The sequence below is a fragment of the Heptranchias perlo genome, chromosome 4 (genome assembly GCF_035084215.1).
Source record: "Heptranchias perlo isolate sHepPer1 chromosome 4, sHepPer1.hap1, whole genome shotgun sequence".
In the NCBI taxonomy this organism is placed as follows: Eukaryota; Metazoa; Chordata; class Chondrichthyes; order Hexanchiformes; family Hexanchidae; genus Heptranchias; species Heptranchias perlo.
In genome coordinates this window covers 132,231,687-132,250,535 of record NC_090328.1, presented here as the reverse complement: position 1 = coordinate 132,250,535, position 18,849 = coordinate 132,231,687, and the positions used below count along the sequence as shown (strand labels likewise).

The following is an 18,849-nucleotide window of genomic DNA, read 5'->3' as shown; positions in this document are numbered from 1 at the left end:
ACCCTTTGTTTTGTATTTAATGATTCCCCCGCAAATCTTTCAGGCACTAGCTTTTACGTCAGACATAATTACGTCCCCTCCATGAAATAGTTCTCTTATTTCTTTAGGAAGGTACCATAATTAATCACAGAGGACAGTGCTGGGGGAATGGGGTGGTGCAGTGGGTTATACATTGGCCTTTCATTTCTGGGTCCAAATCCGGCCCATGAAATGAGTATGGACAGTCTCAGTCCAGTTCCTAGTGGGCATGGGGCCACAGCACAAAATATTCTCTAATTCGGTGCATAGTGGTGATCTCACTCAGTGAGGCTACCGAATGGCTCATCTGGGAAATGGAAAACGGTGTCACCCTGAGGCAGTAGAAGATGCTTTCCTGAGGTTGGGACAGAGTAGAGGGAGCATTACTCTGCACTCTGGCTGTGCTATACCTGACCTGGATGCATGAAAAGGAAAGAGTTCCATTCCCCAGTGCCAAACCTTGATGAGCACAGTCTTTTTTTAGTAAAAGGACTCTGATGAGAAACATTTCACAGTGACATCTCCAATTCATTTGACATCAATATTTGTTTTTATTCAAAATATTTTTTTTTAATTTTCAATTTACTTATCTAACATGGCATAAACAGAATACACGCTGAAGTGATTTGGGATTTGATTTATGTGTCACTTGTCAGAACTCACTTTGTTGCTTGAGTCAACCCACTCGAGGGCTAGCTCATGTATCTCAGTATCTTCTGTACAAAGCGGAATATGATTTTGTCACAGACAACTGCTGTAACACAAGTCTGATTAACATACTGAGAGCTGGATATTAGTGCTGTTGGTAACTAGGATTGGCATTAAAGAGTGGTACTTTGTGGCTTCTTCCCTGCACAAAGAGCGAGGAATCAAGTGGGTGTGATTGGCTGTACTTTTCCAAAGACGGGGAATGAAAATTAGAGGGTGAGTCAATCTGCAGTGCTGTTTTGCAGCCCATTTGGTTGACTTGAGAGTAAAGCTGATTGAGATCTGCAGTAGATTTCCTCCCTGCCCTCTTGGTGTTCGAAAATGGGATGCGATGGAGGCAGGAACCAAAAAAAGCCGGGGGGTGGGGGCAGGAACTAACTCATTACCTAAAAAAAAGAGGAAATGTTTTCCATTACTAAAAGAAAAGGGAAATATTCCACAAAGGGCCAAATGGTCCCCATTGTAAGTGCACTTCTAACTGATGCATTAAATAGGATAAGTTGAAACCATGAAATTGAAGTTCGATGCTGTGTAAGTGATGATACAAAGTATGTGACTGATAAGATGGAGATATAAATTGCTGCATTTTATGTTTCAGTTCCATGGAGAATTAAATATAGGTAGTTTACGTTTCATGGCTTATTTTGGAACAACTTTTAGATCATATTGGATTCGGAGATTTGGGGGGAAGATTTCCAGTGGTCACTGTACATTAACAACGTACATTAGGAATGTTCCTGCTGTTTTCTGATTATGAACAGGTGAACATGTTCTTTTCGAATATTTTTACTATTTAGTCAGAAATAGTGAACATAAGAAATCTTCCAACTCTGTTTATGATGTTGCCAACACATAGCAACCAAAGGAAATTTTCTCCCCCTCTCCCCCCACCCCCCCCCCCCACCCCGACCATGACATGAGTGCAAATATAAAGTCAGTATATGTCTTTCCTGTGGCCTTGTACTGTATTGAAAACCAAATAAATTGCACATTGCTTTCTGTTTGGACTGGTGTAATGGTTTTAAGTACATGCTGGCTGTTTCTGTAGGTATTTGAATCTTGTTGTAATCATGCATTAACTTATTGTAAACCATGAGGGCTGACACTTTGTCAATGAAATAAAATATGATATTTCACACTCTGCAGTGAAAGTAATAGTAGCTGGGACTACGTCACCACATGACATCCCCAATAGTGCTTTTGAACACTTGCTGCCTCACTGAAGCTCATGCTGTTTTAACCTGTGTGCTACACAGCTCAAGTGCTAGAATAAACTGGGGTCAACTATGAGAAACAGACCACCTACCTTGCAAGTAATCATCTATAGAACCTAATCCAAATTGTTAAATGTTTCCCTAACAAAGCTCCACAACCAAGGTGAAAATTCTCTTCAGGGGCCAATGACCCTAATCCACAGTCAGTAGCGACATCACAACAGGAGCTTACATCCTAAGTGTTAAATTCTAGTCATTCTGCAGGAAATGAATCCACTTTGCTAAGCCCATATTGGCAGCCCAATGCAAGCAATTTTAACTCTTGTTTTAAACGCAAAAGTCTTGATGAACTGTTATAAACTTGATGAATTCAGTGATAATGACAGGAAAAAAGCATTCTAATGTCACCAACTTAACAATAGTAATGACAAGATAGAAGAAAATACTGGAAAGCAAAAGCAAAATTTTACCTTGACCGAGGTCAGTCTCACAAATCCTCCTTTTTTTCTGTTCCACTGCTGATCACCAGTCTATTAATAAATGCCATTTGTCCACTGAACCTGCCACTGGCTCTGTTAATGTTAAGGACAATGAAAGACCTCTTCTCTCCTGGGCTCACCTCTTTATGCTCCATGTGCTTTTCTGTTCTTGCTCCCTGTGTCCTCAAGTTCCCACTCCGTGTTTTCCGGCTCCCTATGTTCGTCTTTTCCTACTCCCTTTGCTCTCCTGAGCCTGCCCCCAATGTTCTGTTCTTTCTGCTCACTGTGCCCTCCTCTTCCTGCTCCCTGTGCTCTCTTCTTCCAGCTTCTAGTGTTTTGATACCTATACAGGACCCTCTTGCAGGAACCAAATGAATTCTGATGTAACTGGATGGAAATCCTGTCCTGATCATATGATTCTTGGGTCTGGTCTGGGAAACAAATAGGTTCCAGAAAAAGGATGGAATCCTATCATGTGAAAAAAAATGTTATCTCATAGTAACTGTTCCTTCAACTGCATTTAAAAAAATGACTGCAGGAAAAAATAATGATCTTGAATATTCATCACACTGAATCACAGTGATAGATTCTTGCCCTGTATACATTGTGAACAGTTTTTAATTACATTCTTCAAGCTGTTATAGAGCCACATAAGACTGCTCTGAGTTCTCGGCTGGTTATTAAAAACAAGAAATAAATACAGTATTTATTCCATGTGATTTTCAGATTTTTTGCAAAACACCAGAGACTTGCAAATAACTCATTGTTGGTCTCTTACTTTACAGAGCAAGCAAAGATTATAACAGCTGTGTAGCACCTCACAGAACAAAACAAACAGCGGAAATATTTCACTAATTTCCCAAAAGACGTCACCTCCCCCTGTCATTTTTTAAACTTTAAAATCTTCCCGGTTCTTTCATTTGGGGAAACATTAGAAATTACAAGAACAGACTATCCCAGTGCTGGCTGTTCAAGAGAAACTCGTTCTGTTCCAAATGAAGCTGTATAAAGAACTGGTTGGGAATAGCACTAATAGTTATAGGGATAGATGTGGACTGAGGTGATGAAACTCCCCCAGACAGAATGGTTTCTGTGCAGTTGGAGCGAGGAGGGAGGGAGTTGGAAGGTTGCCTTTGGAGGGCAACAGGCTGAGGTTGAATAGTGGAGATGGAAGATGGATGAATGTTCTGGACGTTTCCTTGATTATCTATACGTATCATGGAACACTTATGCAACACTTTTTCTTACATGATTAAGTGGGTGAGATTGGCTTCGATAGGCCAGATGATGAAAGGTAGCAAGCTTGATGGGCTTAATTGCTTTTTCTGATGCCATGCTTCTTTATGTTATTATGTTTGCCCTCAGTGCTGCTTTCAATGCTAGGAACATTTGAGTTGATACTAGCTTTGTAATATTAGATGAACATGTTAATGCATTTGTACCAATCTTTTTGAATGCTATTTTAACAAGGCACTAACCTCTTTATTTTAAATGGGAATCTTTAAGGAGAATCTATCTGAGTATCTCTGCAAAACTCCAACTCCAAATGAGGTTGAATCTACGTAAAAATACTGAAGGGCTACAACTCTGACATAAAATTGATCATTATTAAAATATCGGGGGTGATTTTGACCCTACCCACACAGCAGAAACTGAGCGGGTGGGCAGTTAAAATCCCTCAGGTCACTTACCCGCCAGAATGAGTGGGAAGTTGGCTGGCAGTATTTAAATAAGGGCTGTGAGTTAAAATATCCCGGGCCTCTCTTTTTTTTCCCAGAAGGGGCGAGGTTTAAACTGACATCAAAACTCACCCGCCGAAAATTGGCCCCCAGTTGAAATTGGGACTGTATTGTTTTACACAGAAATCTTCAAAAACTTGTGAAATAAATCAAATTTGATCTGGAAATCTGTAAATTACAAGTGAGGATGACCTCAACATAACTCCAAACAATTACAAGTTAGTTTGTTATGAATTCATGAAACTTGAGCTGCATTAGCAGGTACTTCACTAGAACTGGGATAGTGTGTGAAAAGGGATGTTATGAAGATGCGTGTTATTTGAGAAGGAACTGCAGCAGTCCAGGTAGATGTGCAGAGAAGAAACCGCTGGTTTGAAATAGTTCAGTCTCAGACTCTAACTCTCTCTCTCTCTCTTATACCTCCTTTCTCTATTTTTTCTGAACTCTCTTTCCTCTTCTGTCTCAATCTACCTCTTTTTCTCTTAATCTATTTTATCTATTTATCTATCTAACCATTCCATTGCATTAAAATGAAACATTATCATACCTAAGTCGATTATGCACTGCATTATATGGTCATAATAACTTTTCTTGGCAGTGTGTTTCAGATATGTGTCTGTGTTCCACCTCATCCTTCTATTTCCCACAATATTTGCAGTTCATTTAAAAAAAAAGTAGCTGATTGCAAGTGGGGAGGAATATTTTTCCAGCTCTGAAATTCTACTAAAAAGTTCCTCTGCATTTACAGTTTTTAAAAGAAAAAGTTGCTGTCAGTGTAAAAGTGATCTGATCAGAGATAATTATATAATGATTCACTTGAAAACATTTTATTACCGTTCTACTTCAGAGAGGTGATGGGTCAGTGACAGCAGGCTGGCACATTTGCTGTGATGTAGTGTCTCTGTTGTCAGTACAATGTCAGCTGCATTTTCTGCCTCGGATTTTGTCCCGTTATTTAAGCAAAACGCCGTCATGCTGCTGAATCTTTGGAATAACATCTTGAAAATTGAACATGAAAAATGTATTTGTGTATTGGAGATGACATGCCATCATAAAATGCATTGAGTATTAATTCTGGGACATGATATTAGTACATCAATAACAGGAACAACACTCTGCTTGCTACGTGGGTGATACTGGCACCAATTCAGGACCCCCATCAGTGCCTATTGCACACTTCACTCAAAAGTCTCCTCCCTCTTGTATGCGCGTTCTATGTTACCTACACTGCAACAGAATTGAGAATGTTAAGAAGCATCTGGCTCTTCATTGCTGTTAAGGATGCAGATTGAGAGTGACAGGATTGGACTTCACTTGTCACTTACTGTTCTAGTATGATGGTGGGGGAGGAGGAAGAGTGTCTGTGCCCATTCCTTGTGTGCTGGTTCCCTGCGTACTTGACCTGTTCGGGCCGGAGGATTGCACAGATCGATGAACATGGAGACTGGCTAAGAAATTGGAATTCAAACAGCTGATCAGGATTTTTTCTTCTTTTTTTGTTGCTTTGTCTTCACTTTACATGATGAGTCTGCCTTTAAGCTACAAAGACTCCTCCGGTGGAATGATGATTTACATGGTACAATGTCCTTTTAATCTGTTCTCTGTGTATGTTTGTGCAATTCTGGCTGCTGTACTTGCACTGATTAACGACCAGATTTAAATGGTAAATGCTCTGGAAATGTGAAAGGATTTTGCAAAGCCTCTAATTCTGTTTCTTTTTTTTTGTGTTTGTGTGTGTTTTTGCAGGTTCTGAACACACAGCATCTATAGTTTCAGACTGCACTTACTTGCAGCAGCTTGTAAGACAGTGAGAACGAGGCTGCCAAAGGCTGCTGGTGCCAAGCTGTCGGATGATGCATAAAATCAGGCCACTGGTGGTGCTCCTGTGCTTCCTACTACGTGCTGATGCTGAGGGTAAGTCCAGTTCTAGCATCAGATTTACCTAATTTCATAGGATCACTTGTTATCTCCTTCTTCCCCTCTCCCTTCAGCTCCCTGCACACACTCGTGTTAAACTTATCCAAAGGTTATAACTGAAGGTCTGCAGGGACATTTGAGCCTATCTTTAGATCTCACTGCCATTTTTTTTTCTTTGCACAGTTGGAAGTGGAGCTTGCATCAGAAATCTGACTGCTGTGTATATTTTCATTGTTTCTCGTCACAAGCTCGTATGCTTTCAGTAACCACTGTGTGCGTGAAACTGCTGGATATGATTCGGTCCTGTTACAGGATGGTATAATATCCTGTACTATCATAAACTATGGAATGGACAGCAGCATGAATATTGGGCAAAGTTCACATGTGAATTTGGTCTTTTTTACAAGTGAAATAAACCCAGTGATACTCCATTGCGATTCAGTAGGTTTTAATTAATTCCATGGACTTTAATGTTTACAAATCTATAAAAGAGTCAAATATTTATGTATTTTTTTTCTAAAGAAGCTTTCCGTTGGGTTGAACTCTCCTTGTAGAGTGAGACCCCAGGTTGGCAGTTACTTTGGATGGTTTGTCATCAGGTTCTGTATTTTGATTTGTTGCCAATCTCTTCTGCGGCATCATGGGATTGATAGCTTGCAGCGGTAGTCGATAATTTCACCTGAGTGTGACACAATCTTTATTTTCACCAATGTGAAATGTCACCATGAAAGACTGCAAAAATAACATAAATTATAAGAATAAAGACTTGTTCCGCTGTAATTCGGAAGAGACTTCTGTCATCGTGTTATTAAATACAATACAGGTACATTTTTTTTTAAACTAGGTTTTTGGTTTTGTGATCGGTCCTCCCCGGTTCATTTATCTTGTTTCTCATGCGAGAAACTAATGATTAACATCGTGGCTGTGTTGCATGATGGTCCTGATTACACCACACTGGCATTGGCTCTTGAGGAAACAGGAGGTTGCTGCAGCTCAACAGAATTGCTGTTTTCCTCCTGACTGTAATAAAAGGAAGATGAAGTTGAAGGCTGCAGCACCATGAGACAGCGGCATCAGCAGCTGACGCTGGGCGGTCTGCAGTCGAGAAACCACTCGCCCATCAATATAACATAAAATGAACATGTACTTAGAGTTTGTTGAAAGTGGTCAGTAAAAAGCCTGCTCAAAAAGCTTTCTCTGTGTGGGAGCACAGTTACCATATGCACTTGCATTGCAATGCATTCACTGGTCTGTTGGGCCATCTGCACTCCCACCACCACAGGTTTTCTGCCAATTGTGCTGGTCTCAGTATAACAGACCAGCGCTAATTGCAGGCTTTAAAAAAAACTGTTTCAAGTCTTCCAGCCTTGCTTATATCTTTAATAAAAGCATTTAACCTTTGCCAAGAAACACGTCCAAATAGGGGTAACGGGTTAATTCATATACGTGAAGCTGATTGCTTGAGGTTACAACTTGTCCTTTGCAATTGATATTAAGAATACCTATTTAATAATATTGCTATTTAAAAGCTGTTGCAATTTATTCGTTGTGTATCAGAAAATAACCCATTACGTATTATGTTGGGCTCCAGTAGAGGTCAATGGATGGCATTGACTATGTTATAACTGTGAGGAGGGAGTGCTGCTCCCTAAAGGGTCACTGGGGATGAATGTACTCTTGTTGCATCCATTCATTGGTGAAAATACATCCCAACATGCCCAGCACATACCAGGCAGGCTGTTTGCTATGGGATAGAAAAAGGAGGGTCACAGAAAAGAAGAGAAGCACTTTGAGCAGTCGGTCTCCCGACAGCCGAAATCAATACAGCTGATGTGATATTTTCTCATAAAGTACCGTCTGGATTGATGTTACACATCGGTGCATTTGCTGCTACAGCTAAATTATACATTCATGTGTAGTTGCATTGGTAGAATCAAAAGAAATGAATAGTAATTCTATATCTGTTTAAAATTAGGCTATTCGAAAACCATTTATTCTCCCTGTTGTGCTCTTGACTGCATGCATGGTAGGCTGTACAGAGGTACTGCAGCAATGTTAGTGAATGATGTCATTCAGTGGTGTTAGCCTTTTTGAGTATCACTCTTAGTATGGTGTAGTGTTACACTAAGCAACAAAAGTGTTGTGCAAAAGCCCGATGTGTATTTTTATATAAAAGCGCTCCAAAGCACCTGTTTTGGTTAAAGAGTAATAATTATTCAAGAGAGATCATTTATAGAAGTGAAAAAAAAGGTAAAAAAACAAAAACAATTTAATTGCAAAAGAAACTTTGGAGAGAGTTTTTAAATCTGCTTCTAATCCTGAAGCTAGGACTTCAGGATTGGGATCTGAAATTCCTCTTTTGGCAAAAAATATGAGATTGCCTATTTTTCTCCATAATTAATGACCCGCTAATAAAATCGAGGGAATACACACCTTTGAAACGTGTGATTTATGGGAATGTGATTTTGGGAGCTGGCAGATTATCACGCAGAACAACATTCTTCCATTCTGAAGTAAGTGAGAAACTTTGGGCCGCAGGTCTTCAAACGGTGGTTTGAAGAGCAGTACTATTTCAGTGATGTCACACATCTGACCACTGTACCTTCATTGCAATTATATTTGTAAAAATAGCTTTATTGCTTCCTAAAACCTGAGTTTTTAACAACTGATATGCTGTTATGCTGTGCATTGTGGACTGTGAATACACATAATTTGAAAAAAAAGTCATACCATAAATTAACAAGTTAGTTAAAGTAATAATTTGTCCCTAAACTACATTTATTAATTCATAAATCTAGAATTTAACGTAGAAATCCGCAAACTAATTGATTTTCAAATTAATGACACATGAATGCACTGAAAACGAATTAACATGTAGACTCAGTGGTCAATGTATTTACAGGTTGTTTGATTAAGGCGTTACATTATCTGGTAGTATTTCTTAATCTGCATTTTGTTTTACACTGATATTGAAATATGTTATTGAGTTAAACCTATGATATATCATTATAGATTAACATTTGAAGCAGAGGGAGATACGGGGCTAAGGGAAGAGACCAGGGCAGAGGATTAGTTTTGGATTGCTCTAGCAAACAGCGAACACAGATACTGGGCTCCTTCCATGCTACAAACTTCTGTGTTTCCTTTATGGTTTACACAGTATGGTGACACGCTGACTCTCTCTGTCTGACTGCTGCTCTAACTCTACCATATTCAAGCTCTTTGCAAAGGTAACGTGTCACATGTAAGAATAGAATTAGGTAGAATTTACAGCTCAGAAACAGGCCGTTCATCCCAACTGATCTATACCAGTATTTATGCTTCACACAAGCCTCCTCCCACCCTGTCAGCATATCTTTCTATTCCTTTCTCCCTCGTGTACTTATCTAGCTTCCCCTTAAATGCATCCATGCTATTTTCTTCAAGGTGGAGTCAGGGGACAAGTAGCAGAATGGACAGCAAGCTGACTACAAATCAGAAAAGAGAGTAGAGGTTAATGGTAGTCACTCAGACTGGCAAAAGGTGGGAAGTGGTGTTCCACAAGGATCGGTGCTGGAATCACAGTTATTCACCGTTTGCATAAACAATTTGGACTCAAGAATTGGAAGTACAATTTCAAAATTTTAAGTTGACACCAAATTGGGCATAGTTAATACTGAGGAGGACTGCAACAAAATACAGAAAGACATTAATAAACTTACAGAATGGGCATGTAATTGGCAAATGAATTTCAATATAGGCAAGTGTGAGGTGGTATATTTTGGTAGGAAGAATAAAGAGGCCACGTACTCCTTGGATAATAAGAGTCTAAATGGGATAGAGGAGCAGAGGGATCTGGGGGTGCAGATACACAAATCACTAAAAGTAGCAATGCAGGTCAATAAGGCCGTAAAAAGCAATCAAAACACTGGGGTTCATTTCTAGAATGGTAGAATTGAAAAGCAGGGAAGTTACGTTAAGCTTGTATAGAACCTTGGTTGGACCACACTTGGAGTACTGTGAACACTTCTGGTCTCCATATTATAAAAAGGATATAGAGGCACTGGAGAAGGTGCAAGAAAGATTTACTGGAATGATACCAGTACTGAGAGATTATACCTATCAGGAAAGATTGAACAGGCTCTTTTCTCTGGAAAAGAGAAGTCTGAGGAGTGACCTGATAGAGGTCTTTTAAGATTATGAAAGGGTTTGATAGAGTAGATGTAGAGAAAATGTTTCCACTTGTGGGAGAGATTCGAACTAGGGGCCATAAATAAGATAGTCACTAATTCAGGAGAAACTTCTTTACCCAGAGAGTGGTTAGAATGTGGAACTTGCTACCACAAGGAGTAGTTGAGGCGAATAGCATAAATGCATTTAAGGGGAAGCTAGATAAACACATGAGGGAGAAAGGATCAGAAGGATTTGTTGATGGGAGTAGATGAAGAAGAGTCGGAGGAGGCTTGTGTGGAGCATAAACACTGTCATGGACTTGTAGGGCCGAATGGCCTTTTTCTGTGCTGTGCATTCTACGTAATTCTATGTAATACTTCATGTGGTAGCATGTTCCGCATCCGAACCACTCTCTGGGTGAACAAGTTTCTCCTGATCCCTTATTGGATTTATTAGTGACTACCTTATATTTATGACTCCTAGTTTTGAACTCCCTCACAAGTGGAAACATCTTCTCCACATCTACCCGAACAAACCCTTCATAATTCTAATAGGTCACCTCTATTTTTTTTGGAGAAATGAGCCCCAGCCTGTACAATATTTCCTGATAGTTATAACCTCTGTTCTGGTATCATCCCTGTAAATCTTTTTTGCACCTTCTTCAGTGCCTCTATATTCTTGTTATAGAGACCAGAACTGTGCACAGTACTCTGTGTGCTCTAACCAAGATTCAATGCAAGTTTAACATAAGTATAACATTTAAGTATAGATTGAGAAAAAGCTGCTTGATCCACTAAGATGCATCCTTTCATGTGCAACGCGCCCTAACATGGAATCTACCTCACCCAATTAATCTCCTGCAGGAACGTTCTGTGTAAGTACTCCCCGATCCCCACAGTCGAGCAAAACTGCAGAATTTTTATCCATCCATCCTCATAACTCCATGTAGCCTGTAACCTACACCTCCCTAAATGTACTGTTTGTACCACAGATTGGAAAATGAAAATGACTGAAGTTGATGTCAAATTTAGTTTAGATGGGAAGGACGTTGTGGATTGTGAAGCAGTGTTACAGTAAAAGTCTCCGTCTCTACCCCAGCCTGTGCTTTTCCACCCAGATTGCTATTTTTTCTCAATTTTCGGAGTACGTGATTGCAGCAGAGAACCTTGTCATTCGCCAGCGCAAATCGTGATTTACCCACCGGCCGATTTCAATACTCTGGAAATGACCCCCACGTGTGATACAGTGATGTAGTACAACTGCAAAAGCAGCTGGTGTGCGGCGGTCAGTGACAAATTTGTCAATCTGTTCACATGTTTCTTCTGTTTGAAATGTTCTCATTAGTCTCATGATACCCTTCTGTAAATAGTAGTATTTGGCACCAGAGTGGCAGAGAAGATATAAAGGATTTTCAGGATGGAGGCCGGTCAGTTCCGGGAGAGGGATGAGAGCCAGCTCACATGATACAGTGGAGATATTCGAGCATTTCTCTATCAATACTAAATGGAAAATAAGCAAATGACTGTGTATTTTAAACAAAATGACATCTATCATATGCTGATGTGAGGAACAGTGGGACACAAGTTTGTTCCATATGTGAGAAAGACGTTGAGAAGATACTCTGATTGAGGGTTTCGCCATTCATCACTATGAATTCTCTATATATTATACCATGTTTCTGTTTTATCACAGCATCAGTGCTTATGTAATCTGTTTGCTATAACTTGAAGAAGTAGAGCAGAGCAATAAATGCTTTGGTATCCCCATATAAATGAATATAGGGTTCTTATCGGTCTAACACATGGTACATTGACCAATCCAGTTAAATATATCTCTGCCGTATGGATCGAGCTGTAATTGGAATTTAACAGGATGTTTGTGAGCACACAGGTCGGTTATCCCATGATGCACTGCAATAAAAACAATTGGGAAAAGAAGCAGACATTTACTTAAGCAAATATATTATTATAATAGTCTACTGTCTGCTCCATCAATTGTGCACTCAAACTCCAGCTCGCTCCATCAATTGTACAGTCAATCTCTGCTCCTTCCCTCAATTGTACGATCAGTCTTCTGCTCTTTCCTTCAATTATAGTCAGTCTTCTGCTCCTTCCCTCAGTTGCACAGTCAGTCTTCTGCTCCTTCCCTCAAATGTACAGTCAATCTCTGCTCCTACCCTCAATTGTACAGTCAATCTTCAGCCTTTCTCCTTTAATTGCACTGTCACTTTTCACCCTCTCTTAAATGTGTTACTCGATTTTCATCTTTGTCTCTCCTGTTGTTTTGCTGAATCTTTCCTCTGCTGTTATGTTATCCTTTGGCCCCTTCCCTAAATTGTGCTACTGTACCGTCCACCTCTATCAGCAGTTTGGCCAAACAGTGCCTACAGTGTATGTGTGTGTCTATTACTGCTTAAGTCAATGCATATGCATTCACATTTATGCATAGTATTAAGGATGAAACCTCCTTATTTACTTTTGTCAGATATTTTGCTTATTTTTGCTGATTCCATTTCTTCCAAATGGGCTGAAATGATTGAAAGACCCTGTTAACTCAAGACCAGGGTACCACTTGTGCTAATAGCAGTAGAAAAGGTTGTTTCCCTTCCTTGTGAAAACAAACCTGTTAAGCATCAGAATGTTTGTTTCGGAGGAAGGAAGATTTTTCTTCTACCGCTGGTGATGTGGGTTTAATAATCGAACTGAGTATAGCCAAAGGCATGTATACTTCCTACTAAAGAGCATTGCAGAGGTGACTCTGGAATAACAGCAGTAATGCATTGGGCAGGTCTGGCATTAACAGGGCTCAGTTTGGAACAAGTCTAAATTAATCTAGTGCACAGAGTTTCACCTCCTTAACCATCTGAGTAGAAAGTCTCTGGCTTCAGTTGACTTATCAACAGGATGCTTTGATGGCTTGAACCTTGTCCTGAAGAAAATTACGCTCCGTTTCGAAAAATATTCTCAATATCAGGAAATATTTCAGATAGCAATGGTAACTACCTTAAATAAAACAATAGTTCATTAGTTGAGTCTGATTAGGATGGAAACCGATACATTTGTAGAGATTCTAGCTATCATTGAATTTCCTATGGCCCATTCCAGTCCAGTTTTGTCCTTGATTGACACCGCTGCAGCAGATAACCCACCACTCAACTACAAACAACATTCAGTTCACAGTTCATTCTGATTCAGTTGGAACATTCTTCACCCAGGTGCATAGGTGTTGCTTCACTACTTCCTGCATAGTGATGATAAAAGGAACAAAATTCTTGGTTGCATGCTCCTGAAATAGGGTTTTAGAAGACAAGTTGATGGTCTAAATGTTCCAAGTATGAGCCAGCAATGAGGGACTTCGCTCATCACCAGTGTATTTTCTGATATGCACTGACAGTAGGCGGAGTTTCTTGCCACCAGTGCATGCTGTGAAAATTTGGATCACTATTATGTCATTGCTGCTGGTCAAATGAAGCTGAGTAAGATTTTTAAAAATTGAGTTCTCAAATCTTGGCTAATTAGGTGAATTATAAATGGGGATGTATGGACCTGAGCTGGCTTTGGACCAGGTAAGGTGAGGTATTCCAACAGCAATTGTAGCCTATCCTCTCAGTGGGAGTTACCAACGTACAGGACTGCCAGATATCATTGTGGTCTAAATTGCCAGTCTGAAAGTTCAAAAAAAAGCACATATTACTCAATCTCTCATACCCTTCAATTGTTTTCTCTGCCTATCTAATTCCGTCTTGAATTTACCAATGCCATCTGCTTCACTGTTTTTCTGGCAGTCAGTTCCTGCCCTCTGTGTACATCTAACCACATGGGCTGCAGCAGTTCAAGAAAGCGACTCACCACCACCTTCTCAGGGGCAATTAGGGATGGGCAATAAATGCCGGCCTTGCCAGCGATGCCCACATCCCACGAACAAATAAAAAAAAACCTTACTATTCACCTTTTCCCTTTTGACCTTGAGTTTGTGCCTCTTTGTGGTAGAGTTTGTGACATGTCAAACATAATATTAGCGTTCAATGTATCTGTGCCCCGTAGGAACCTTGAATACCTCAATAAGATCTCCCCTCTCCTTTTCTCAGTGTAAACATTCTCAGTTTCCATAGACTTCCCATGTAGCTCAGGTGACAGATCCAAAGTGACAACTTGGTTGCTTTCTGCTGTACTCTCTCCAGTATCCTCACTGTCGTACCATCATTATCCAGTTGAGGCCCAACCAATGCTTTGCACAAGCTCATTATCACTTCTTGGATTTTATGCTCTATCCCTCTGGCTATACACCCTCACATCTTGGTTGTTGTCCTCACTGCTACCTTACACTGGACTGATGGTTATATTGAGCTATCTGGGTGTTCAGAATCCTTCCCCTGTGTTATTCCCTGTAACTAATACCATTAACTTTATTTTGTTCACTTGCTTCATGTTGATTTCAACTCTCCTCCCCTACTTTGGGACATTTGTGACAAATGTGACAAAATACTGTATAATACTATATCATATTAGGAAGGCAGATGGTATGTTGGCCTTTATTACAAGAGGATTTGAGTACAGGAGTAAAGATGTCTTACCGCAATTATATGGGCCTTAGTGAGACCGCACCTGCAGTATTGTGTACAATTTTGGCCTCCTTACCTAAGAAGGGATATAATTGCCATAGAGGGAGTGCAACGAAGGTTCACCAGACTGATTCCTGGGATGGCGGGATTGTCGTATGAGGAGAGATTGAGTAGACTGGGCCTGTATTCTCTAAAGTTTAGAAGAATAAGAGGTGATCTCATTGAAACAGACAAAACTTTTACAGGGCTCGACAGGGTAGATGCACGGAGGATGTTTCCCCTGGCTGGGGAGTCTAGAACCAGGGGTCACAGTCTCAGAATAAGGGGTAGGCCATTTAGGACTGAAACAAGGAGAAATTTCTTCACTGAGGGTGGAATTCTCTACCTCAGAGGGCTGTGGAGGCTCAGTCATTGAAAACATTCAAAACAGAGATCGATAGATTTCTAGATATTAAAGACATCAAGGGATATGGGGATAGTGCAGGAAAGTGGTGTTGAAGTAGAAAGTCAGCCATGATCTTGTTGAAGCAGGCTTGAGGGCCCTGATGGCCGACTGCTGCTCCTATTTCTTAAGTTATTCTTCTGTTCTAGCTCTCTTTCCTTCTTCCCCCTGTAATTCTATAATATACTATAACCTATCTCTCTCTACTTTCTTTCCTTCTTTCCTTTCTTTATTTCCTTCTTCTCTCTTCCCTTTCCCCCCCCCCCACCCATAATTTACCAGGCTCTATCTTTGTGCTCCTTTTAAAAACAAATTGGTGTTGCATTCACTCCATGTGTTGATGATTCACGAAGGATACTGTACTTGTACGAATGTGACCAATTTCATTAGCTACTTCCTAAAGTACTCTAGTGCAGTTGATCCAGCCTTGGGTGCCTTGTCCTTTTTAAAATCTTACTTTATTTAATTATGCTGCTTAGATTATGAATTAGATTGATGTTTGAATCAGTATGTTGTTTGGGAGAGTGCTTCCATTACACTTCCATTGCATAAGCACCATTCATGCTAATACTCTTGCACAGAGGCAGGGAGAGAATCAGGTCCATTATATGGAATAGACTTCCAGATAGAGTTGCAGAGGCAAAAACCCTTGGAATCTTTTGAGAAAAAATAGATGCTGCTATAGGGATCTTTCTGGATGGATGAACTGTGAGGGGCTGAATGGCCTCCCTCGTCCATATTTGTACTGTGACTAAAAGGGATTTGTAGTGTGTTATTTTAATTTTTTTTGGAAAGGTGACTGTCTTACTTAATTATAACCTTTCTGTTGGCTGTATTGCCCTCCAATTCTATAAGTACGTGATCCTTTCTGTTTGGGTGTTTCTTTAGATCAAACGTGATTGCTGTCAAAATAATGGCACATGAGCCTTTGATATTTTAGAATTCAGGTTGAGAATTTCTATTAAGTGACAAGTGTACACTTGGCACATATACTCATTAAACACATTACACATACATCTTTGTTTCAATGCGTAGCAGATTTGTGAACCACTTTTCATTTAAATAGTGTATGAACGTCTCTACACTATTCTTTGATTGGGGATTGTCTGTTGTATTCTTATGTTTGTGCTCTTGCAAAGCAGCATATGTAGATGAGGGCCTATGAAGTCATCTGAAACACAAGACAGGATGGTAATTGATAGCTCTGGAAGTGAAACCCATTTAGCGTTATATTTGAATCAGAGCTGTTCAACCACTAAGGTTGCAAGACTGAGCAATTCCGCAACTATAGACGTGTCAATTTCATGTTGCATCATGACTTTCAAGTGCCTTGGTTCAAAGTCAGTTTGAATTACATGGGGCTGGTCACCATATTCAGCTTCCTGGGGTAGCTCATTTACCTGAGAGCACAGTACTGGGTGGTAGTATGCTGCTGAGAAGGCTAATGATGATTTGGAGAATCCCTGCCATGCATTACTCATTCAACAAGGAGCTCCATGCTCATTAGCAGTAAATAATCAGCACTGCAATTGCACTTGGACTTTTTTTCCCCCATTTATTCCCAGTCAGCACTGTATTTAAATAAGTAATAAGATTAACTTCATTTGATGTTCTTGTTAAAACAAAATTAATCTTTCATTCTGCAGTCAAATCCCTTTTTAATGTAATCGATAAATCAAATATATATTTAACATTTTTTTAGAGAATTTTTCTTGTCAACAGGGTGAGGAAGGTCCATGCTGAAGAGTCTTTTTGCATATTATTATTCATAGATACATACCCAGGCACTCAGATTATGTACAATTTTGGTACGGTGAACTTCAGTTATCCTTTAGCAAAATACTGCGGATGCTGGAAATCTGAAATAAAAACAGAAAATGCTGGAAATACTCAGCATGTCAGGCAGCGTCTGTGGAGAAAGGAACAAGTTCTGATGAAGGGTCTTCGACCTGAAACGTTAACTCTGTTTCTTTCTCCACAGATGCTGCCTGACTTGCTGAGTGTTTCCAGCATTTTCTGTTTTTACTTCAGTTATCCTTTCCCTCATTATCGCATTTTTGATTACGTGAGAATTTTTGCCAATAACTCTTGGAGCTGAGGCTGCCAGAATTTTTTTTTCATCATCCATTTTGGTCTGCTAATGCTCGCGAGATCTGCTGGCGCAAGGACAAAAAATATAACTGCCATTTCCTGATCCCTAAAATATTTTTGAACATCCTGTCCCTTAAATTACTATCTAATCTTTAAAATGCTAACTCCTTACATACCCAGCAGTATTATTTTGCTCCTGCTTGCTATCATTTAACTACGTTTTCTAGTTTCCTCATGCTTTTTCGAACAGTCACTTTTGTATGACTTTTATGTGTCTTCAAAATAATTCTCCTCATATAGGTGACTCAGCCACAGAGAGTTCTAAAAGCATTCCTCACAACTGGAATAAACAGGCTATTCTATTGTATGTTTTTAAAAGTCTTTCTTGGAATACAAAATCAATCCAGTTGTATTTTTGTTTTGCTATAAACTCCATGGAAAGGAAGCCAGTTGTTCTTCAAGGAATACACTGGAGAACTAGAGCAGCAGCAGCTACAATACTGCAGTAAAGTCCAAAGCATTCTGCTTCTCCATAAAACTCTTCTCTCACTGCAATTCACTGCTGTAATATGCTGTTTGGCTGGCTCCCAGATAACATATGATAAAGAAGGCAAGGTCCGCTGCAGTTGTGTCTTTACAAAACGGATTTAAAGAAATACAGAATTTTTCTTTTACTTGCACTCCTGAGCTGCAGCCACACAATTGTACTGACTCAAGGTGCTACCTAACATGCTGAAGTCTGCTGAGCTGCTTCATTGTATATCTATAATTAAATTGACTCAAAATGCTTTTATTTTAGTATTTTCTGTGACCAACTTTCATTGAAACGGCAGCCTTAATAGTAGGGTATTTAATTGAATACCCTACTATTCATGCGAAGGAGTTTCGGTGTGATCTCATGCCTCACGATGCTGTGAATATGACAGATGAAGAATGTTGGAGAAGAAACACTTGTTACAGATTTAAGCATGGGCATCAGCATCAGTACCAATCAAATAATTAATTTAATTGCTCAAGCTAATTACAATAATAAAATGAAACATGCCCTACCATTAGTCAACTGATCCAGAATTTTACTGTTTAACAATGTGTCAGTGCCCACTTTAAGACAGTGCTTTGCCTAATTTATTGAAAAATTTACTCAATGGTGTAAATATTTCATTAGCTTCTTTAAATATATTTTACATATATTTTGGTACCAAAATGTTGAAATTTCACTGGGAAGTCAATCAAAAATTAATCTGAGGGGGAAAAAATGTAATAGTTATGACAAAAAATGGATCCTGTTAAATTTATTTACATTTTGTACTCATGTCATGTTTTTTGGTAGAATTGTTATCAGGAGGAATTTCAACAACAAAATCAGCAAGGGATTTTTGGGAATGCAATTCCAGTTAATTTATGTTGATTTTTTTTGTCTCTAAAGTGATATTATGCATTACATATACTTCATTGCCTCATGGAGTGCCGTGTGCCACAATTGAGGCAGACATTACAAGCCCTGGGTTCCTCTGAAGCTCTCTGTAAA

At 39.5% G+C, this 18,849-nt stretch overlaps 1 protein-coding gene and 1 long non-coding RNA gene across 9 annotated transcripts in view; one reads left to right on the top strand and one right to left on the bottom strand.

The window, feature by feature from the left end:
- The window catches only part of LOC137321288 (receptor-type tyrosine-protein phosphatase delta), a 513,687-nt gene that overhangs the window by 101,751 nt on the left and 393,087 nt on the right, over nt 1-18,849 (top strand). For all 8 annotated transcript variants that reach the window (XM_067983651.1, XM_067983650.1, XM_067983653.1 and 5 more), the window contains exon 2: nt 5,905-6,072. In XM_067983651.1, the coding sequence (XP_067839752.1) occupies nt 6,009-6,072 (64 nt within the window). In that variant the 5' untranslated portion in view covers nt 5,905-6,008. The remainder of the gene's footprint in view (nt 1-5,904; nt 6,073-18,849) is intronic.
- The window catches only part of LOC137321287 (uncharacterized), a 73,227-nt gene continuing 60,891 nt past the window's right edge, over nt 6,514-18,849 (bottom strand). The window contains exon 3 of the long non-coding RNA XR_010962769.1: nt 6,514-6,807. This is a non-coding gene — a long non-coding RNA (uncharacterized lncRNA). The remainder of the gene's footprint in view (nt 6,808-18,849) is intronic.